Source organism: Schistocerca gregaria, chromosome 6 (assembly GCF_023897955.1).
Source record: "Schistocerca gregaria isolate iqSchGreg1 chromosome 6, iqSchGreg1.2, whole genome shotgun sequence".
Classification (NCBI taxonomy): Eukaryota; Metazoa; Arthropoda; class Insecta; order Orthoptera; family Acrididae; genus Schistocerca; species Schistocerca gregaria.
The window spans coordinates 438,810,273-438,834,773 of record NC_064925.1 but is presented as its reverse complement, the minus strand read 5'-3'; the positions used below and the strand labels follow the sequence as shown (position 1 = coordinate 438,834,773).

At 39.9% G+C, this 24,501-nt stretch overlaps 1 protein-coding gene across 5 annotated transcripts in view; it reads right to left on the bottom strand.

Moving 5' to 3' along the window:
- The window catches only part of LOC126278179 (collagen alpha-1(IX) chain-like), a 1,015,797-nt gene that overhangs the window by 148,051 nt on the left and 843,245 nt on the right, over nucleotides 1-24,501 (bottom strand). For 3 of the 5 annotated variants that reach the window (XM_049978082.1, XM_049978080.1, XM_049978081.1), the window contains exons 4-6: nucleotides 20,062-20,278; nucleotides 2,583-2,756; nucleotides 2,185-2,196 (exon numbers count right to left, since the gene is read on the bottom strand). In XM_049978082.1, coding sequence (XP_049834039.1) covers nucleotides 2,185-2,196; nucleotides 2,583-2,756; nucleotides 20,062-20,278 — 403 coding nt within the window. The remainder of the gene's footprint in view (nucleotides 1-2,184; nucleotides 2,197-2,582; nucleotides 2,757-20,061; nucleotides 20,279-24,501) is intronic. The other 2 variants (XM_049978085.1, XM_049978083.1) reach the window with 1 other exon arrangement.

Genomic DNA, 24,501 nt, shown 5'->3' with positions numbered 1-24,501 from the left:
TAATGTTGCCTCTAAGTTCATCTCCCCTGTATAGACCCACTATATACTTGTTTCACCTTTCACTTTTTCCCTTCTTTTCTTAGTATTGCTTTTCCATCTGGTCTCTTGATATGTGTAAAGCTGTTCCTCTTTTGCCAAAAGGCCTCTTTAATTTTCCTGTAGTTGGTATCTATCTTACCCCTACTGAAGGAAGCCGCTTCCTTTCATTTGTCTTCTACCCATTCCTGCTTAGCAATTTTGCATTCCCGTCAAACTCATTTACTTGATGTTTGTATTCCCTTTCAATTGCTTCATTTGCTGCATTTTTATACTTTATCCTTTGCCCACCCTTGGTAGCTGAGCGGTCAGCGCGACAGAATGTCAATCCTACGGGCCCGGGTTCAATTCCCGGCTGGATATGTTTTCTCCACTCGGGGACTGGGTGTTGTGTTGTCCTAATCATCATTATTTCATCCTCATTGACTTGCAAATCACCAAAGCAGCATCAAATCGAAAGACTTTCACCCGGCGTACGGTCTACCCGACGGGAGGCCCTAATCACACGACATTTACATTTTTACTTTATCCTTTCATCGGTTATATTCAGTATCTCCCGTGACATACAAGGATTCCTACTAGGACATAAATTTTTGCCTGTTTGAACCGAGCTACCTACACTATTTCATCTCTCAAAGCTACCCATTCATCTCCAGTTTCACTTCCCCTTTCATTTGTTTACCCAAGTCCATATTCGTCTACTATTTTTCCTTTTCTTCCTTTTCCTACTATCAAATTCCAGTCTCTCATCACAAATATTTGGCTCCTTTAACTATATGAATAATTTCTTTTACCTTATGAAACATTTCTGCAATCTCCTCATTATCTACAGAGCTATTTTGGCTACGATAATGTGTTCACTATGCTGTTCATAGTAGCTTACCTGGATTCCTACTTGCTTATTCAATACTAAATCTACTTCTGCATTACCCTGATTTGATTTTGTGGTTATAATCGTGTATTTATCTAACCAGATGTTCTGTTCCTCCTGCCACCCAATTTCATTAATTGCCACTGTATCTAACTTTAACCTATCCATTTCCCTTTTTACATTTTGTTACCTCTGTGACCAATTAAGGGATCTAACATTCCACACTCCAACCTGAAGAACTTTTATTTCTCCTGATGATGACATCCTCTTGAGTAGGCCCAACTCAGAGATCCTAATAGGGGTCTTTAATCTCCAGAATATGTAACCTATCACTTAACAATACAGTAGAGTTACATCTTCTACGGCTGTAGCTTTCCCTCACTTTCAGCAGTTCACACAGGGCCCCTCCACTGCAGTTGCAACTATGGTACAGTGGCTATCTATATCACTGAGGCATGCAGTCCACCTCACTAACGGCAAGTCAGATCAAAGACGATATGGATAAAATATTGTAATGAAAAGTAACTATGATTGTAAAGACACAGAAGCAAGCATTTTCATTTGTCGAATCATGACAATTTGAATAAAATAAAAAAAAAGTGTGAAGTACTTTAAGTCTTGCTTTATACATATATTGCAACGTGTCACAGTTTTACATCAGAAAATGGAGTCATTTACACATTGCCCGGTTACAACATAAAGTAACAATAAGTAAGGGAATCAGAAATAATGGGAAAGAGTACAGAAACAGAAAAGGTTAGTAAATTTAAATATTAATTTATACAAATTGAAACAAAAATTTAAAATTATTTGTTGTGGCCAACACTTAGCAGGGCACTATGTACAGTTCAATAATTTAAGTGTAAAATGTTGGTCATGTATATCTGTTTCATGCAAGCAGGTTTAAGAGCTATTACCTCTCTGCTAACATCAGTCTTCATTTTCAGGTATTTCTGCCACTGTGGGAGCAGACATGGACTGCTCACGAGCCAAGAAGTGTCTTGCTTGAAGCTGTTTTCTGCTTAGTTTGTCTTTCAAAGATAATTATTGCAAAGTGACAAGGTAGTCAAGCACATTAAGAAATAGTGAAGCACTATTGCAATGCAGAACAGTATCTAAATATAACTGTTGCAAGGTAATGAGTGCTACTGAAAGCCTGCATTGCAAAATGTTTTACTCTGATTTACAAAGGATTTTGTTAGAAAAGTCACTTTGCACTTTGGATAGTTGTTAATTTTATTAGAACCATTTCCTGACTCCACATTAGATATACTTACCAGCTGAGAAGTCTGCAAAAAGAAACAGAGAGAGAAAACAAAAAGTAGCGTTAGTAAACTGTACACTGCAACATGAGTAATTGGTGAACCTGAGGTGCTACACCACAGTAGTACATTTACACACAGTTAAAACTTTTGTACTATTTATTTAGTATTTGAAACCAATAAACCTTGTTTAGTTTGAGGTTATTCTCTAAACTATTGACACAAAACGATCTCTGGTTTCTATTCTAAAGTTTGTTACAACACAAAAAGCGTTTAAAATGTTGTTATGCTTTCTAACCTCTAAGTAGTTAACAGTAGATAATCACAAGGCTGTTTTAAACACTAGTCTATATTAAAAGTAACGTAAACACAGTAGCATTTCTTTAAATTTATATTTCTCAAGATTAACTCACTGGTACTGTATCTCGCCTTCCAGAAACCATCTTCGCAAGTGAAATTTGTCCATTGACATCAATTGGGCCACGTGGTTGTAGCCTCTCGACCGTAGTTTCCTCACAATCAACATAAAGGACCACTTCATTTCGATATACTCCAAAATGAATTTTGTGCCAGTTTTTGTCAAAAACCTAGAAAACATTAATTTCTGTAAGTTGCAATGAATAAATACTGAAGTCATAGCAATCATTAAGTATAGGTGACCATACTAAGTTAATATCAAATAATATCCTGACAAAGGCAATAGTATATGACTATTCTATGACATTCTAACTACATGAAACTTTATAACAGTGAAATCCCAAGTGTTAAAGAATCAAAGACAAAAAATAAAAAAGAAACTGGTAAGAAATGTAAGATTCAATTAAACCAAGACTTCTAGTTTCAAGTTAAAAAGAGCACTTGCACACAATGACCACTATCATTTCTGTAGAATCTAGTAGCACAGACACAATGAATGAAATCCTAGGGAGTAATCAATGTTTCCGTAACAAGATAGCTACAAGCTATTCAACTGCATAAAATGTAAGTGCAAATTTCATAACTAATGCACAAACACAAAAATCAGAGTGAAAAGCTAGAAGTACAATGATATTTTTTCAGTTGCAATGTGGTAACAAGGATTAAATAAACATAGAATATGTAAACATGAATGTGCAAAAAACTAACAGATGTGCAAAGAAACAAATAAATGCAAAACAATGATCAGACACTAACTAAAGAACAACAGGGACAAGATACATTTAGTAAACACATCTACCATAATAAGTACAGTAGGTTAAATGACAAAGAGGTGTTCTATCTAAACAATAGTTTCATGGCTTTGAAACAAAGCACGTTATTTCAAACAGGCCACTTTTAACACAACATCTGATACCAGTGAATATCATACACACATATAGTTGTATAAAAACGAAAATTACCAGAGCAAACTAAATTATGAGATGGGGTTACTGGCAAGTATTTAGGCCTACATTTGAGAGTCTAAATTTTTGTACTTATGATACACACACGTAAGAGTACAGAATATTATCATAGCCTTCAGAATTATTAGTTCCTTTTGTAGGGAGGGAGGAAGAGGAATTGTTCAGAGAAAGTTAAACAGAGTCACCAGCATGAGAGAGAGAGAGAGAGAGAGAGAGAGAGAGAGAGAGAGAGAGAGAGAGAGAGAGAGAGAGAGAGAGAGAGAGAGAGAGAGGGGGGGGGGGGGGAGGAAGGAAGGTTCAAGAGACAGGGGGTTGAGGGAAAGAAGTATGAAGAGAGAAAGGAATGTAACACCTAACTGATTACATGGAGTACATAAATAATGCAATAATATCTCATCTTTGCCAAAAAAATCTTTTGGTTTACCGATAGCCAAGTAGTCTGTGGCATTTCTCATTTCTGCAAGCACATACTCTCTGCCCATTGCATTGCAAAGTGTTAGTATCTTCTCAATATGGTTCTTAATGGAAATTCCTGTATGACATACATATGTGAAAGCTAAGCCTCATAGGTGTTCCTTCTGTTGTTTTTGTGGCTCCTGTTTTGACCCTTTGTTGATCTGCTACTAATGTATCACAGGCAGGTGCAGAAACCTGTCCCTGTGCATGTCATCATTTTTAGTGCAATTCATTACTGAACTTCGCTGACATAAGGAGTGAGAGAATTTAATAGAAAACTGGGTGCTAAGGTAGAGGGCACAAATCTTGAAAGCCTACAGTTCAAATCTTTCTTCTAACTCCCAGAATTCATGGTTTCCTTAAATCACATGAAGAAAATGCCTGGATAGAGCTCACATAATACTATGTACAGAAAGCTGCTTAAAACCCAAAATTGATAGCAGTGAGATTTTTATCCCTTATTGATAGCAAGCCTGACAGCCAACTGAATGCAATTGTTGTCTACAGCCTTACAGATGAAATAGTTTTGAGGCTGACTTACACAGTATGTCCCTCATTCATCTGGTCTTTAGAAACCTCTGTCATTTCCACAGTAAGGCTCTGCAGATGGAAGATGCTAGTTGATGTCCAGAACCGAATTCTTCCTGTGGTGAGAAGCTTGTTACAGCATGGGCCTATTGTGTCTGCTGTTTCCCACATCTGTGGATAAATCTACAACTAGATGTGAGGTCTTAGTTCTACATAGTTGTGTTACAGGTAAATCATATCATCCATGTTTCTTTCATAACTCATCAGTCCTTTACACTCTGGACAATAAGTAAAAGAGTACAAGTTCAGAATAGGGTTAAGGGTAAGGAGGGAAATAAGCTGTGTCCTCTTCAGAGAAACTGTTTACATCCACATCCATACACACTGAACCAATGTGATGTGTATGGCACAGGGTACTTCACATTGTTCCAGTTATCAGGGCTTTCTCCTGTTTCATTTATGTATTTAGGGTAGAAAGCAAAACCACTGAAATGCCTCAGCATGCATTACAATTAGTCCAACTTTGTCTTCACCAATCCTGTGGGAGAAGTATGTACGGAGCTGTACAAAAGGAAGTCAAATGAAAACCTTAATATTCAATTTTTTTTTTTAACTGAACAAAAGTTGGACACAAGTGTATCACTTTTGACATGATCTTTATGTCATCCAGTACACTTCCTCCAGTGTGTAGGAAGTGCATGGATACCTCAGGGAAAAAATATATTCTTTCAGTTCTGTGCACAGCTACTCATGCGTAACCTGCTGCACCTCATCACTGGAATGAAATTTCTTTCCTCCCATCACCTCTTTGCATTGCCCAAACTTGTGGTAATGACTCAGAGTGAGATCTGGTGAGTATGGCAGATGTGGCACCGTATCAAAGTGCAGGTAATTGATAGTTGCAGGTGTTGCACTGGCACTATGAGATTGAGCATTGTCATGTTGCAAAATGACACCCGCAGTCCAAAGTCCATGTCGCTTTGATCTTATTGCAGGCTGGAGCTGGTGTTTTAACAGTGAAATATGGTGCACTGGTGATGGAGTTTCCCCTAGTCGTGTAGTGGTCCAATCCAACACCATGTATATCCAAAAATAGCATCAGCAAAACCTTTCCTACAGATGGTTGCATGCAGAACTTCTTGGGTTTTGGCGTTGAGGAATGGGGCTCTTCCCTGCTTGCTCTCTTTGTTTCACAATGGTGGTAGTGTATCCAGGTTTCATGTCCTGTAACAATTCTCACAAAGAATCGATCACCTTCTGTTTCAAAGTGTCACAAACGTTCTTCAGAGATATCAACGGATCACTCTTTCAGTTTTGCAGTAAGCTCCTGTGGCGCCTATCTTACAGGCAATTTGCAAAACTTAAGCACTTTGTGAATGATTGATGTGCTGAGTCATGACTAATGTTCAGATTGTCAGCCATTTCATCTACTGTCACATGGCGATTTTCCAACACAATGGCTTCAACCTCAGCAGACTATGGTGTTACAACACCGTGTGCCTGAAATGGGCAATGGGTGTGTGTCACAGAAATCACAACATTTCCAAACCTTCTAGACCACTCATACACTTGCTGCAGTAATACATTTGCATGCCATACGTGACCTTCATTTGCTGATCAATTTCAGTAGGTTTTGTATATTCACTGCTCAGAAAACATATGGTAGCTGCTGTTCTTCCTTGGTGCATGTCGCAAGTGGGATAGCTATTTTGAACCAGTATTGTGGCTGTGTTTCACTTTTCTGTCGTATGCTGCTGCCTGTAGGGCACTCCTTACATCATTGCTAATAGTACGGCCAACTTGCCGTACAATGACACAAAATGTAGATTTTTAATTACACTTTCAAGGTTTCATTTGATTCCGCCTCATAATAATTTCCCAGGTTCATCATCTTAAGCTGAGAATGTTTAAACAATTACTGAAAGGATAGGATAATGGGAAATGGAGGTGGTGTGTTTATCACAGTAGACAAGAAATTCAAATCCACATGGACAGAAACTGAAGATGCATGCAAGTTGCCTGGGCAAGAGTCAGTATCAGACATGACCAAGTCTCAAAGGGAACTAAAAACTTGACAGAAAACCTTTTTGCTAGTATGTAAGCTCTCCAGCCACCCTTTAATCTTAAATGTACCTATATTATATGGAATTTAATCATTGGAGGCGACTTCAATCAAGCAACAATCATTTGGGATGGTTGCAGTTTTGTTAGTGGTGGGTATGACAGGACATCCTGTCAAACATTACTAAATGCCATCTCTGAGAAGTGCCTAGAACATATAGTTCAGAAACTCACTCATGATGGAAATATATTGAATCTAATGGTAAGAAATAGACCTTACTGCTTTGAAGACTTCTACTTCGAAATTGGCATAAGTGATCACGAGACAGTTGTGGCAACAATGAAGACAAAAAGACAACTAAAACAAGTAGAAAGATTTATATGGTGAGAAAACTGGATATGAGCTTGTAAAAGAACTATGGTTTGAGTTTAAAAGAAGTTGACAAAGCACCTAGCAGAACAATTCATGATTGGAGGGGTCACTGTAAGGAGAGTTCTATGGATAGGCATAATAGTTTTAAAACAAAGCTTAGGACTAGAGAAGAGATGGTGAATGAAGCATGTATGGTTGTCAGGAGAGTAATGCATGGAGCCTTCAACAACTACTGCAGTAGAATATTATCAACATATCATTCTGGTTTTATGTAAAGGCTGTTAGTGGTACAAAACTTAGTGTCCAGGCACTGATGGATGACTCGGGGAGTAATGAGAGCAGTATGAAAATGAGTTCATTTGGAGGTGGAACACAAGCTTGGATTATCTGACGCATGGGGAAGGAAGTTGGCCATGTCTCTTCAAAGGAACCATCCGGGTATATGCCTACAGGAATTTAGGGAATACTCTTGAAAGTAAGAACGCAACGCATTAGATTGGATGGAGAATCATCAACAGATGCAGAAGGAATAGCAACCGCTCCATGATGAAAAAAATCGGTGTTTGGTGTGGTGTAAAAGGAATGCACATGATTGGATCGACAATTTTTCACACTACCTCAACACAGTTCCATATAAGGAAATTTTTGATACATTTTTGTGCTCATCTCATTGAATATGAAAGACCAAACTGCTTCTTCCAGCAAAGTGAGGCGACAGGCCACACGTCTAAGGTATCCGTGGAATTGGTGCATGATGTCTTCACTGAGGAACGAACTGCCAGCAAACATTTATGGCCACCATGTTAGCTGGATCTAACATGAGATTTTTACCTGGGGGAGACACTTGAATAGCGAGTCTATGAAACGAATTCGCACGCAGTACAGCAAATGAAAGATAACAGCCGTGAAGCTGCCACCATGAATATCTGAACTTTCCACTGGGTGTATCTGAATATGCTTAGACGAGCGCAGCTGTGTTCTGGTGCTGCAGGGGATCACTTTCAACACCTTATATAAATGTATTTTTTACTGTAAATAAATGGTAAGGCCATTTCAGATCTTCGTTTGTGTAATTTCACTGGATTTCCTTTATACTTACACTGGCTACTTTTATCTGTGATACCCAGTATAACTATGTACATCTGAGACCTCTCCCTTAGTAAAAGGAAGGAAGATTGGGTTTAACGTTTCGTCGACATGTTATTAGAGATGGAGCACAAGCTCGGATTGTGTCTAGGATGGGGAAGGAAATCGGCCGTGACCTTTCAAAAGAACTATCTCGGCATTTGCCTTGAGTGTCGACCTCCCAAATGCGAGTCCACTGCGCCAGCTACCCTTTTGCCGTAATTTATCAGTAGATGTGAGAAGCAGCATACACTATTAAGTCCTAGTTGCATTGAGCTTCTCACCCACGGAAGAACTCAGCTCTGGGGATCAATTACCAACTTCCAGTTACAGAACCTTAATGTGGAAGTGGTCTAGGTTAAAGAGCGGATTACAGAATACTTCACATGCAGGGAAATGGCGAACAACTGCACTCACGTGACTGTCGCGTTGCTATCGGCATGGCATAAAAAAAATGCCGAGTCGGCGACGAATAAACACCTGTGTAAGTAAAAGCCGGCCACGTACGAGCAGCACTCGGTTTCTGGAGGTTCCCTGCAAGCTTATTTAAGCATGTCGACAGTTCATCGATCCTGAGAATCGAACATCTCGACTGATACTGGAAAAATATTCGTCCCAGGGAAGCCAAGACTTTCGAAAATGTTTCAATTTCAATTTTAAAGTTGGATAACAAAAGACAAAAGAAACACGTGATGCAATTAAAAATTAGCGGTCTTCTGATTTCTCCCTTACTTGTACTATGAAACTTTGATTTTTGCCAAATTTCATGACTCTATGTTAAGAGGGAGCACACTACAGGTTTTAATGAGGGAGTCTGAGTATCAAAATTTGTGACACACATGGCCGTATCTTTTGACTGCACTGACTTAGAAGCTTAACTTCTTTTACACCACCAAAGGACCATAGACCTTGCTATTGACATAAATTTCAACTTGATACGTCTACACGTTCCTGAGATAAACGCCTCTTAACAGACGGACGGACAAATAAAAATAACAATAACAAACAAACAAATTTTCTCACGTGATAGAATTAAGAAATAACAAATTCGGATTTTTTTCCTTTGCTTCTGCTATGACACCTTGTTTCTTACCAAATTTTATGATTCCAGGCTTCTACAAGTGAGTTTGCTAGTATCAAGATAAGTGACATAAATAGTGATATTTTTCGACTGCAATGGCTTACGAACTTGAGTTTTTTACACCGCTAAAGGATCGCAGACCATGACATAAATTTCAGCTCAATATGTCTACCTGATTCTGAGAAAAAGGGTTTTTAACAGTCGGACAGACAATCAAACGGTTAACAAAGTTATCCTACAAGGCAGGGGACTCCAAATTTTTCTTCTGACAGAACAATTACTTAGATGTAGCACCGTGTTTATTTTGGTAGTTAATAGAATCCTAAAAAATGAGCTATTAATTCAATTTTAAATCATAATTAAGAACAAAGAACAATTTTTAAAATAATAAAATAAATAATAAGAAAATCGCCATGTTATTAATAGCTTTTCGCCGAAGACTTATTTACTTCCGGCCGAACACCAGCGCTCTGTCGGAAAAAAAAAATTGAGTGTCATGTAATATTTTGTCTAACGTAATATCTTGTATAGACACCTTTTATTAACCTGACACATTCCACATCATTGCGAAGTGTCGTATTCATGATCTATGGAACAAGTACTAATCTAATCTAAACCTTCTATAAGTGTTCCATTTTTACCAATTAAAGTACGGAATCCTAAAAAATAAAGGAAGTTTTTTCAATGAAAGTTATTTTTGGCAAAGTAACATACTTCCTCTACAAACTCACCCTTAGCCTCTATGCCATTGCTTCAAATTTTGACACCATTCCTAATTCCGTCCTCGAAGAAGCCTAGTGGTATTATGTGTACCCACGCTTGTACTGCTTCCACAACCTCGTCATCTCAAAAAACTTCCATTCGCCAGACTAAAAAGGTGAAAATCACTTGGAGCTAGACCAGGGCAGTACGATGGTAGCTGTAGCAACTGCAAAATCAAAATTTTGAAGCACTGGATTGTTTTCTTAGCTGAACAAGGGAGGTCATTATCATGTAGCAAAATTGCATCTATTGAATCTTCCCTCTCCGTTTCGATGTTGGGTGTCAGATCTCGCATTAGCTCTGAGTATCTGTCACTCATCACTGTCTGGCGTTTAGAAGTGTAATAAATCAGTCGCGATTTTTCATATCCCAAAATAATTTCCTACTCAAGCTACGCTTTTGAAATTTTTCTTTATGAGAAGATGGATGTTTCCATACAATGCTCTCCTGATTACTGTGTGTGATGGACCGATGTCTGATCAGCGGTTACTATACACAGCAGTATTGAGGCGACCCTGAGCCGGCGGCAGAAATGCCAATTTTGCATATTTTTTCTCATCGCTCAAATGCGCCCGTTCGAGCGACACATGACAAGCACATGGAAACCGACTGTCCAGTGAGATTTGACACAGGAACTACGAGGGTTAAATGCTTATCACCGTGATTGGCAAAAAAAATTAAGGGTGTTGTTGCGTTGGTCCATGTCGGAGTTTCATTCACGATAGAAAAACAAAAATGGAACAATCTTATATGTGAGTCTTACTTACAGTGATCCAAGGCAATACATGCAGCCGATAAGCAATGGCAGAGAGTATATTATACTTCATTCTGTAGCTTATTGTTACATGAAGAGAGTGTAGCTAGAGAATGCTTACCGATACTTAGGAAACCTTAATTTGTCAGCAGATAGTGAAAACCGAAATTTGTGAGCAGCAGAGGTGCTGACTTAAGGGGCAAGTAAATTACATACTGTACCCAAACCATGTTTTTTGTTTGCTTCCTATATCGTCGCGCCTGGCTGCAGTTTTTCTCTGGGAAAAGATGGCAGGAATTGAAGCCCTCAGTGAAGTAGCACTGCTTCTGCAAGCACTCGCCGACTTTTGAGATCGTACAATACCGTAGTGGAACAGCAGTAAGCATTCCATTGTCGAACAGGAGTGAGTTCAGTACCGCGTCAGCTGTGTGAACAGAGAGCACTCTTGCCACGTTTTAGCGATAGGCTTCTGTTACTTCCACTACAATTTCATGCGACCACAGTCTAACACAACAGTCGCGACACTTCGCCTCGATTTTGTCTACTGCGTCAGCAGCGCGCCAAGCGGCCAGTAAGTTAAACTGTTGAGTTTGGCGCGATCGTGAAAGCGAAAGCGAGTAGTAACTGTTTATTTTGGTTTATAGATTGGTTTTTACAAATGGGAGCGTAGCGTAGTGCAATAAATTGCAGCTACAACAAGAAGATGAGACCACATCTGTCTTTTTTTAGGTTTCTTACGAACCTTGAGAAGTATGTACCATCATGTTACTAAACTGCATCGTCATGATTCGCTTGCAAATTACATATATATCGATGATTAACGTTTCCTCGAACAAAACGATTTCATGAATGCAGACAATAATAAACTCGTTTGGAATGCAGTTAACCACATTCTTTGACATTCCAAATACGACACCTCAATTGACGATGAAAAGCAGACTGCCACAAAGCTTCCATAATCCGTCTAAAGCTGTAAAACACTTCTATGGCACAGAAGCAGCCAGTTCAACTCTCCATATATCAGTGCCAGATTCATCTGAATCGTCAACACCGACCTGCTTCGACGAGGAAGTGGTAAGATTAAGTGCAGTTATTTGTGTTTAGAAAAAGCGTGTGGAGTATCAGAATGTGGACAAGGAAAGTGTCTATGATTTTAAGTACAAACAGCAACAGAACCTTTATCAGAAAGATCATGTGAAGAAGGACAAACAAATTTTGAAGACTATAGGATCACAATAATAAGTTCTATCCAATGTCAAAAGTGTTTCTTCACGAATGTATTGTAACTTGCCACTGGATTCATGAGTTTTACCCCTATTTGCGCTTATTTTATAATCATTTTTAGAAAAATCTGTGACTTCTGATATTACACAAACTCTTGGAGGCAAAAAAATAATTTCGTAAATCACTTAGGAAAAGGATGCAAAACAAACACTATGCTTACTACGCATCTGAATTTCTCCTTTCTCGCCGCGTCGTGCGCTAGTGTCGCTCCCGCTGCAAAACGGTAACAACTTTTACAGTAGTGACTGTCACTACTGTTATGTTAGGTTAGAGTGTGGTGCGACACACATTCCGGAAGACGAAAACCGGATTTAGGGAACCGTTTTTCGCTGTCGTGATTACATGTTAAGGTCTTAGCGGATTTACTAGCCCAGTTAGATATGGCGCCTGGAAAAGAGCTGTTACAGTTTTATAATTCAGTTTCTTTAATTAGACGAGTTGTAAAGAGCTTCAGACGAATATTTCTGCTTCCCTTCACTGTACAAAAAGCCAGTCCGTCCATATTAGCCGAAATTTTTTTTTCAAAAAAAAAAAAAACTTGACAGCAAATGCACGTTTTAAAACCGGTTGCGTTTACATGGGAGCGAAAATCGATCGAAATTGGAAAACCGGAAACCAGAAGCGGATTTCCAGAGTCGAGTTTGAAGTATTTACATGACACCCAGAAGCAGTATTGGGAAATTGGTTTGCGATATCCGGTCTTGGGAGTCCCATGTAAAATAGTTCAAATGGCTCTAAGCACTATGGGACTTAACATCTAAGGTCATCAGGCCTCTAGACTTAGAACTACTTAAACGCGACTAACCTAAGGGCATCACACGCATCCATGCCCGAGGCAGAATTCGAACCTCCTACCGTAGCAGCAAGCGGTTCCAGACTGAAGCGCCTAGAACCGATCGGTCACAACGGCCGGCTGAGCGCCATGTAAGTAGGGTGTGTGTTTACATGGAACGGGAGCTCCAGTGACCAACTTATTTCGCGGGATCTCTCGTTACAGAATTTTTTTGAATCCTTCTCTGGCTCCCTTATTGACTGGCTGTTTCTCCCACGTATTTTGTTGCTGAATACTGCTGTAAATATTAATTCCGTTGTATGCAATAGATAGTTCAGATTTCCTGACCGACAGGTCTCGAAAAGTTTTCGTACAATAATCGATACTGTAGTCGACATATACACTGACGGCAACAAATGGCAACGCCGAGAAGGAGTTGTGCAACATGAACAAAAGTTGGCAGGAATGTTTGTGTTTCCGAAATGTGATGGCAGTTAATATAAGAACGGCGCAAGTAGCGCCACTATGAGGATGCAAATTATACTTGCTTCAAATACACACTGCAACGGTTGTGAGCCTTAGTTATCTTTGAGATTGGACGCCGTGAGCTGACGTCATTCAAGAATGCCTTTAAAGCGACAAATAAACTATTACTAGTGTACGACCAAGTGCACCAGGCATTGAAACTCCTTTTCCTGAACTGACATCCGGCACCTATACAACACAATGCATGCATCCTTGCATTCAACATCCTGGTGATTACCAGCTCTTCAAATTTGCAACGGCTTATCTAAAACAAAATGGCTCTAAGCACTATGGGACTTAACATCTGAGGTCATCAATCCCCTAGAACTTAGAACTACTTAAACCTAACTAACCTAAGGACATTACACACATCCATGCCCGAGGCAGGATTCGAACTTGCGACCGTAGCGGTCGTGCGATTCCCGACTGAAGCGCCTAGAGCCGCTCGGCCACAACTACCGGCGGCTTATCTCGGACTTACCTGTGATCTTGTAATGTTAATCACTTAAATATGTTACCTAGACAAATGTATTCCCCAAATTTCATTACTCTACATTAATTATTTTCTGGTGTTGTGAATTTTTCTGTCATTGTAGTATTTTTCTGTAGTGATTCTGCACAATAGTACCTAATTACTTGACTATTGCAATCAAGTACTGCAGAAGAAAGAAATCTAATGAACATGTTTTTACCTAACTGATCGAACAGTTTCTGTTGACGCAGTAGAAGGAACTGGTCTTTCAAACCCTGTTTAAACTGGTCCTTTGCTGAAACTAAGCTCTTACTGGCGGCTGATAACTTACAGTTTTTGAGTATTGGACCCCTTTCTGGACCAAGGTAAGTGATCTCAAGTATTTATGTAGATTGTTTTTATTCCTCGTATAGATATTGTAAACTGAGCTATGTATTGGAGAAAGAGGCCTATTACTTACAACAAACAATATTAAAGAATAAATATACTGAGAAGCAATAGTTAGTCTATCCTGTTCTTTGAATAGGTTTTGGCATGCTGTTTTGAATTTACATCACAAATGAGTCTTATTACGGTCCTTTGCACCCTAAACACTTTTTCTGTTTGTGGAGCTACCTCATACGATACTGCATGACATAATAGAGTAAAATAGCGCCAGTTTTTTGTATTTATATCTCCATTGTCACCCATTCCAAGAAAATGCGATGTAGTTGAGCAGATGAAATTTATTGCAAACTAAATCTACCGTAAAATCTTTATTAAATGTCGATCGCCCTACTGTGAGCTAAACCGCAATCATACACTAATTTCTCAATATTGCTTCTGGTTGGTCACGTAAAGGCTCCAATATCAATCCACATTTTGCTTCCGGTTGGTCACGTGAAGGCTCCAATATTGATTTACGAGATGCGGTTCTTACTGCCAGAGTTTCTCTTCCACAACCGATTTTTACTCCCATGTAAACGCACAACCGTTTTTGCACGTGCCTGAATTGTCAGATTACGTCTTGTTTTTAAAAATTGTCGGAAAATCTGGATTGAGTAACTTTTTATGCGAAGATGAAGTGAAGTATTTGACTGGGCATGAAGTTGTCTACCTCCAATATTTAACTGAAGAGAAACAGTCATTGTACTGACCAAATCGGAAACTGTAATAGCTGATTTCCAGCGGCCATTCGTGTAAAACAACAGATACTCGGAAGAGCAGCGATCTGTCGCATGGGTGATCGATCACTTTGTAGATCGCTCGTGTGTGGGCAAATGGCAGCGATTGGCCGCTGATCGCTTCTCGTATGAACGTCCCTGGGCAATCTGATTGATGGCATGCGATTCGCGTATACAGTATGGCTGGCTGGCTGGTTAGCAGCAATGTGTGGCAATATGGCTGCCATTCGTTTCTCTTGTTATTAAACGTGATTATGCAGTTTTGTTTCATTCCGCTTTGCCCACGTTGAGTAATATCTGTTAAGTTAGAATTAATAGTTATTCAGGAAGCACGAACTACGCTGAGAAGTGAAGTGGTGACCGTAACTGTCATTTATATTAAGAAGAAATACAAAATACGTCCTCCAATTTTGCAATGATTAGCTTTTTGAATCCTGTTCCGCAGACGTAAAATTGATGGGAAATTCATAGTAACGGTCACGGTACATTGGACTCCATATGATGATTATGAGTTATTTACTGTGTGAAACAATTACACTGTATTATAAAAGTATTTCACTTCTGAACGGAATGACGCACAGGCACCATAACATTAAGAGGACGTTTTAATTTAAATGCTGAGGGCAACTCCATTATACAGCTATAATCAAGTTCCTTTTCGTTTCATGTAATCAAACTCTCCGTCCTACAATTTATAACGAGAGTTACAGTATTTAGCAGTGCTGCTCTAGACAACATTTCTGTAGACACATCAGAATTACAAAGCAAATAATGTACTGTAACTACTTGAAGTGAAACTGTAAGACCAATGAATAAAAAAGAAACTGAGGACTAATATACGAAAAACTAAAGGTATTAGCGCGAGAAAGATGTAGAGAACCCACTTGGCGTCAGTGAGAAGTGTAATGTATTCTGTAAAATAAAGTTTGCTGGAAAAGTTTAATAAATTATGATTCTCGTTTTTTTAAGTTTATTTTTGGCAAGTTTTAGTGGAATAGAGATCAACTACAACTGCTGCTAAAAATAGCAGATCCTTTTCCATAGCGGAACTTCTCCACGTAGTGGTGTTCATAATGCTAGTGTTGCGCTCTACTACAACAATGGTTCGGTAGTTTTGGTACACTACATAAATGACGTAGTAAATGGTAGGATTACCGGCAGTGTTGACAGGGAAAGACACATAAATGAATGTGCAAGACAGAAAATGGGAGATGACGACTTTCCTTTGTTTTTTTATTCGTTTCGCACATAGACCCACACGTCATTCAGTGTTAGTCCATTATCTATTTTATATCATTACAAAATATAAATTGCATTTTATAAGTAATTAAAATTAGTTGATTGCATAACAGCTGCGTTTTTCTGTAGGTAACCAAAGAAATTACTTTTGATACAAGCACAATGCAGATGCCCAAACATGAAAAATATGTAATTATTGTTGTTATTTTGTTGTCAATGAAACGGCATTATATATAATTTCAGTTTTACTGTAAATACTGTTTATTATTAATAAGAGACAAGAGGATAGCTATGTAGAACACAAATGTTCCATAGGTTTCCTGCCCCTTACATATCCTCATTCAGTTTCTAGACAGTTCGCCGCTTGCGGACTTTTGGGGACTTTATAAGGGGGCGTTCAAAAAGAAACGAGCCGGAGGCATTATTACAGAAAACAGTACCTGTATGTTAGAAGTATTGACTCTGGCTGCTGAGACACTTGTCCCATTGTGACACAAGGCGGTGAATGGCTGTCTCATAAAATTCCCGGGGCTGCTATGTTAACCAGTTCCGCACGTACAGCTGTACGTCGTCATCCGAGGAAGTGCAGGAAATGTTATGCTGACGTACGTCTTTGACCAAGATAGTCCCCTTCTCATTCACTTCCTGCAGTACGGGGCAACAGTGAATGCCCAGCGTTACTCGCAAACCTTGGCCACCCTTCGCAAGCAATCAAATCAAAACGACCAGGCAATCTCACCCGTGGGGTCATGCTGCTCCACGACAATGCAAAACCTCGTACGGTCAACACAGTCGCGGCACTCCTGCACAAATTCAAATGAGAGGTTCTCGGCCACCCTCCACACAGTCCGGACCTCTCTCCTCCCTGTGATTACGCCATTTTTGGTCCGCTTAAAAGACTCTGAGGGGCAAACGACTCACCTCGGACGACGACGTCCAGCTGTACGTGCGGAACTGTCTAACATTGCAGTCCTGGGAATAAATGGGACAGCCATTCACCGCCTTGTGTCACAGTGGGACAAGTGCCTCAACAGCCAGGTTCAATACTTCTAACATATAGGTACTGTTTTCTGTAATAGTGCCTCCGGCTCGTTTCTTTTTGAACGCCCCTTATAGTAAGACACCGAGCGCGTATGTAAAGAAAGCGATCGTTATGAGGTAACGCCCATTTGTATGCAACACACCCAACGTACAGGTAACGCAGGTACGAAGTTAACCGACCAAAACTACCAGGAAAACTATCGTAGTTTACATTTACTTATGGTAATCTGCGGAAGCTTGCGATAGTTTTACAACTCTACGTGTCGCGCGTTTTGAGGCGCCATGTCACGGATTGCGCGGCCCCTCCCGCCGGAGGTTCGAGTCCTCTCTCGGGCATGGGTGTGTGTGTTGTTCTTAGCGTAAGTTAGTTTAAGTAGTGTATAAGTCTAGGGACAGATGACCTCAGCAGTTTGGTCCCTTAGGAATTCTCCCTCTGTCACACACACACAATTCTACGTAACACTGGCTGAAATTGCTCGGCAAATTTACAAATCTTTAACACAAAGCAGTGATTCAGCTACAGTAAATTGTTCAGACAATAAGAAGTTCAGCCTTCAATTGCAAGGTAAATTTTTTTTTAGTTTACCTGGGTTTCGATGCCAATAATGGTATCTTCTTCAGAACCTGTAAATTACCCCATATGAACATATATTAAACATTGAAATATATAATCAGTCTAATGATTTCATAATAAGGAAATCGTCATACTTACAAGACTAAACTATTTTGAGGGCCAAACGTTGGCCATGTCACAGAATAAAACTAATGCAGAATAAAGACGCATAATCATAAGATTATGTCTGTCAATACCAAAACCAATAAGAAAAACGTCAGATGGAGGTACGCCGGGCCAGGAATAAGGGTCACACGTAAGCAACAAGGAAACTAGGTTGCTTACGAGTGATTCTTATTCCTGGCCTGGTGTAGCTCCGTATACGTTTTTCTTATTGTTGTTAGTATTAACAGACTTCAAGAAGAATATAATAATTCCAATCCCAATGAAACCAGGTGTTGACAGATGTGAAAATTACCGTACTACCAGTTTAATAAGTCACAGCTGCAAAATACTAACGCGAATTCTTTACAGACGAATGGAAACACTGGTAGAAGCCGACCGGGGGGAAGATCAGTTTGGATTCCGTAGAAATATTGGAACACGTGAGGCAATACTGACCTTACGACTTATCTTAGAAGAAAGATTAAGGAAAGGCAAACCTAAGTTCCTAGCATTTGTAGACTTAGAGAAAGCTTTTGCCAATGTTGACTGGAATACTCTCTTTCAAATTCTAAAGTTGGCAGGGGTAAAATGCAAGGAATGAAAGGCTATTTACAATTTGTATAGAAACGAGATGGCAGTTGTAAGAGTCGAGGGCACGATAGGGAAGCAGTGGTTGGGAAGGGGGTGAGACAGGGTTGTAGCCTCTCCCCGATGTTATTCAATCTGTATACTGAACAACCAGTAAAGGAAACAAAAGAAAAATTCGGAGTAGATATTAATATCCATGGAGAAGAAATAAAAGCTTTGAGGTTCGCCGATGACATTGTAATTCTGCCAGAGACAGCAAAGGACTTGAAAGAGCAGTGGAACGGAATGGACAGTGTCTTGAAAGGAGGATATAAGATGAACATCAACAAAAGCAAAACGAGGATAATGGAATGTAGTCGAGTTAACTCGGGTGATGCTGAGGAAATTAGATTAGGAAATGAGACACTTCAAGTAGTAAAGGAGTTTTGCTATTTGGGGAGCAAAATAACTGATGATGGTCGAAGTAGAGAGGATATAAAATGTAGGCTGGCAATGTCAAGGAAAGCGTTTCTGAAGAAGAAAAATTCGTTAACATAGAGTATCGATTTAAGTGTCAGGAAGTCGTTTCTGAAAGTATTTGTATGGAGTGTAGCCATGTATAGAAGTGAAACATGGACGATAAATAGTTTGGACAAGAAGATAATAGAAGCTTTCGAAATGTGGTGCTACAGAAGAATGCTGAAGATTAGATGGGTAGATCACATAACTAATGAGGAGGTGTTGAAGAGGACTGGGGAGAAGAGGAGTTTGTGCCACAACTTGACTAGAAGAAGGGATCGGTTGGTAGGACTTGTTCTGAGGCATCAAGGGATCACCAATTTAGTATTGGAGGGCAGCGTGGAGGGTAAAAATCATAGAGGGAGACCAAGAGATGAATACACTAAACAGATTCAGAAGGATGTAGGTTGCAGTAGGTACTCAGAGATGAAGGAGCTTGCACAGGATAGAGTAACATGGAGAGCTGCATCAAACCAGTCTCAGGACTGAAGACCACAACAACAACAACAACAACATTCTGTATTAGTTTTATTCTGTGACATGGCCAATGTTTGGCCCTCGCAATAATTTAATTTTGTAAGTATCACGATTTTCTTATTATGAAACCATTAGATTGATTATGTATTCCAATGTTTAATATACCTCCGTATGGGTTAATTTATAGCTTCTGAAGAAGATACCATTATTGGCATCGAAACCCAAACTAAAAAAAATCTTACCTTGCAACTGAAGGCTGAATTTCTTATTGTCTGGTTGGGAAATGGCTCATGTTTGGCGTCGAAGAGGCGATACTGTACGTAACGGATCGCAGCTATCGGTCAATCGTGTATGCATCCCTTAAAGCACAACAAGTACATAGAGGATAAGGCATGTCATTGTTGAGCCAGCGCTGTTACATAAAGCACAAAAAATTTCGCTGACTTACTGACTTGTCCCGGTAATTTTGCGTGTTTCAGACAATGAAAAGTAAAGTATGTAAGCTAGAACAGAATGTGGATGAAGAAAAACGGAAATGCACAAGTCAAAAAGGAGGTCAACACATCTAAAGTTATATTGCAGACGCTGCTTACCGGTGCGTTCCTGAAGACGAGCGTCTGCAGGCGGCCCTGTGCGTCGTTGATGGAGAACTCGATGGCCTCTCGCCGGGGGTTCAGCGTGACTGCCATTTGCGTCCGGCCCTGCGGGTCGGCGATGCGGATCACGTGCCATGCACCCTTGGTGAGTTTCCGCGTCCGGAACGTGCTGATGAACGAGAACTGCTCCGGCAGACCCAGCGGGAAGATGTCCCTGCAACATCCACAAGCTCGCTTCTACTACGCTGTTGCTCCTAAGATAAATTAAGCAGTGCAGTTTCAAGCAACAGTAGCTCTGTACAAAAGATATTGTCCGAGAAAAGTCGTAAAGTTTTCTTAATTACAGTTCCGTCGGTTCTTAGTAGCAGTGGCGGCTGCTGTGTAAAAGCACGTGAACACCCATACTTTTGACACCTTGCGGATTTATTGGCTATTTTTCTTTGAATGCTATGAAACGTAACACAGATGTGGTAATCTAAAATGTACGGCAGTAAATCTATATCTACAGCCATACTCCGCAAGCCACCTGACGGTGTGTGGCTGAGGGTACCTTGAGCATCTCTATCGGTCTCCCTTCTATTCCAGTCTCGTATTTTTCGTGGAAAGAAAGATTGGTGGTACGCCTGAGTGTGGGCCCTAGCCTCTCTGATTTTATCCTCATGGTCTCTTCGCGAGATATACATAGGAGGGAGCAATATACTGCTTGACTCCTCGGTGAAGGTATGTTCTCGAAACTTCAACAAAAGCCCGTACCGAGCTACTGAGCGTCTCTCTTGCAGAGTCTTCCACTGGAGTTTCCTATCATCTCCGTAACGCTTTCGCGATTACTAAACGATCCTGTAACGAAGTGCGCTGCTCTCCGTTGGATCTTTTCTATCTCTTCTGTCAACCCTATCTGATACGGATCCCCCACCGGTGAGCAGTACCCAAGCAGTGGGCAAACAAGTGTACTTAACCTACTTCATCTGTTTTCTGACTGCATTTCCTTAGGATTCTTCCAATGAATCTCAGTCTGGCATGTGCTTTACCGACGATTAATTTTATGTAGTCATTCCATTTTAAATCACTCCTAATGCCCAATCCCAGATAATTTATGGAATTAATTGCATCCAGTTGGTGTCCTGCTATATTGTAGCTAAATGATAAAGGATCTTTCTTCCTATGTATTCGCAGCACATTACACTTGTCTACATTGAATTCATTTTCCATTCCCTGCATCATGCATCAATTCGTTGCAGATCCTCCTGCATTTCAATTCAATTTTCCATTGTTTCAACCTCTCGATATACTACAGCATCATCTGCAAAAAGCCTCAGTGAACTTCGATGTTATCCACAAGGTCATTTATATATATTGTGAATAGCAACGGTCTTACGATACTCCCCTGCGGCACACCTGAAATCACTGTTACTTCGGAAGACTTCTCTCCATTGAGAATGACATGCTGCGTTCTATTATCTTGGAACTCTCCAACCCAATCACACAATTGGTCTGATAGTCCATATGCTCTTCCTTTGTTCAGCGCTATGCCACACTGCTGCTACAGACTCTGTGAAACTTGGCATCAGGGTTGCGAGCACAGGGGTAGCATTCAGCTCACGCTAGGTGAGGAGAGTCCTATGTCATTGTGAGTAGGCACGCGTCGTCATGAGTTTCATGAGTTGTTCTATCGACTATTGTGTGCATTCTGTATATATTGACTGTTGTGTGCGTCTTGAATCTGCGTTGTTATTTGTTTGTGTGCTATCATTGTCCTCTTGTCCGGTGTTGCTGGCGTGTATGTACAATTCATTAACTTTAAAAAAAACACGAAAGTCTTTAATTTCTCCCTATTTCACTTTCTTATGCACATAATTTCAACATCATCATCATCATCATCATCATCATCATCATCGTCATCATCATTTAAGACTGATTATGCCTTTCAGTGTTCAGTCTGGAGCACAGCCCCCTTATGACATTCCTCCACGATCCAATATTCTGTGCTAACACTGGTGCCTCTTCTGATGTTAAACCTATTATTTCAAAATCATTCTTAACCGAATCCAGGTACCTTCTCTTGGTTTGCCCCGACTCCTCCTACCCTCTACTGCTGAACCCATGAGTCTCTTGGGTATCCTGGCTTTCCCATGCGTGTGACATGACCCCACCATCTAAGCCTGTACGCCCTGACTGCTACATCTATAGAGTTCATTCCCAGTTTTTCTTTGATTTCCTCATTGTGGACACCCTCCTTCCATTGTTCCCATCTACTAGTACCTGCAATCATCCTAGCTACTTTCATATCCGTAACCTCAACCTTGTTGATAAGGTAACCTGAATCCACCCAGCTTTCGCTCCCATACAACAAAGTTGGTCGAAAGATTGAACGGTGCACAGATAACTTAGTCTTGGTACTGACTTTCTTCTCGCAGAAGAGAGTAGATCGTAGCTGAGCGCTCACTGCATTAGCTTTGCTACACCTCGCTTCCAGTTCTTTGACTATGTTACCATCCTGTGAGAATATGTATCCTAAGTACTTGAAACCGTCCACCTGTTCTAACTTTGTTCCTCCTATTTGGTACTCAATCCGTTTATATTTCTTTCCCACTGACATTACTTTCGTTTTGGAGATGCTAATCTTCATACCATAGTCCTTACATTTCTGATCTAGCTCTGAAATATTACTTTGCAAACTTTCAGTCGAATCTGCCATCACAACTAAGCCATCCGTATATGCAAGACTGCTTATTTTGTGTTCACATATCTTAATCTCACCCAGCCAGTCTATTGTTTTCATCATATGATCCATAAATAATATGAACAACAGTGGAGGCAGGTTGCAGCCTTGTCTTACCCCTGAAACTACTCTGAACCATGAACTCAATTTACCGTCAACTCTAACTGCTGCCTGACTATCCATGTAAAGACCTTTAATTGCTTGCAAAAGTTTGCCTCCTATTCCGTAATCTCGTAGAACAGACAATAACTTCCTCCTAGGAAACCGGTCATATGCCTTTTCTAGATCTATAAAGCATAGATACAATTCCCTGTTCCATATGATTTATGCACGATTAATGGGATTAAAAAAAACGACTAGACACTTTTTTTAAACTTTCGTTATTGTTATGATTCCTTCATTCAGATATTCGTTATGTTCATGAAATACACAATAACATCCCACATTCTTTGGATTGCAGCTTAATAATTTATTATTTCAATTTTCTGTCCATATGATTTATGCACGATTCGTCGGATTTTAAAAAAATGTCTACAAGCTTTTTTTTTTACTTTCTTTATGGTTCCTTAGTTCAGACATTAATTATGTTCATAATACACACAATAACATCGCAAATTGTTGGGATTACAGCTTCATAACTGATTCAACTGGGATTAGCATACCACACAACTCCTGTCACTTCGTTTGTACACATGTATTTACATTTAGCTTTGACGTTATCGGTACAACTGCAAAGATCGATATCCTCACCGAGCATGAGATGAATGCTACCCCGAGCACAGCTTCAGTTGTGCACATCTGAATGACGTTTTGTGCATGCGCACCTAGACTGACGTAACTGCCTTGTGGATCAAATGCATATGGATTTGACGAACAATGTGCACGGGTCACGGCGTGCACAATAACCCCTATCTCTCAACTACAAGTTTACGCCAATGCCAACAGATGGTAGCAACGCTGCACTGTACTGCAGCAGACATCCCCGTTTCCTTGGCAAAAATCCTGCTAGGCAGTAGCACAGTCCTCAGATATGCCAATTCACTCACTATATTGTAAAATTAGACCAGATGTCAGAATATGTTACAGTTATACTGAATGCATTTTAGTATATTAAATTTTGAATTTTATCATACAGTAATCCATTTGAGGCACTGAGGACCATAAGGACCTAAAACATCATCGTCGATTATATCAGACAATATTATTATAAGAAAGCTACAGAGAGAGAGTGCTCTCCAACTACTACAATCTTACTCATACAATAGAAAACAAACAGTGGCTATAAATGAAAAAAGATCCAGTTCCTTAGCAGTTAACAAAGGAGTACCACAAGGCTCGGTACTTGGACCTTTTCTTTTTGTAGTCTAAGTAAATGATTTGCCTTCTTCATTACCTTGTGACACGATAATTACTAAGGGAAAAAACTTGGATGAATTACAGCATAATGTAACAATAACAATGGACAGATGTACCAGCTGGTTTCAGGCAAATTCATTACAAATAAATAATAATAAGACAGAAGATATTGTATTTAATTTGAATTCCCCCAAACATGAAAACAAATCTGAAAAACTACTAGGGTTCCATATCGACCAAAAACTTAACTGGGAAACTCACACAGGCATGCTACGCAAAAAACATTCACGTGTAATCTTCTTGTTACATATACTGAGAGGCTCTGTTAGTGGAACACTCTTCCACTCTCATCTCGCTTATGG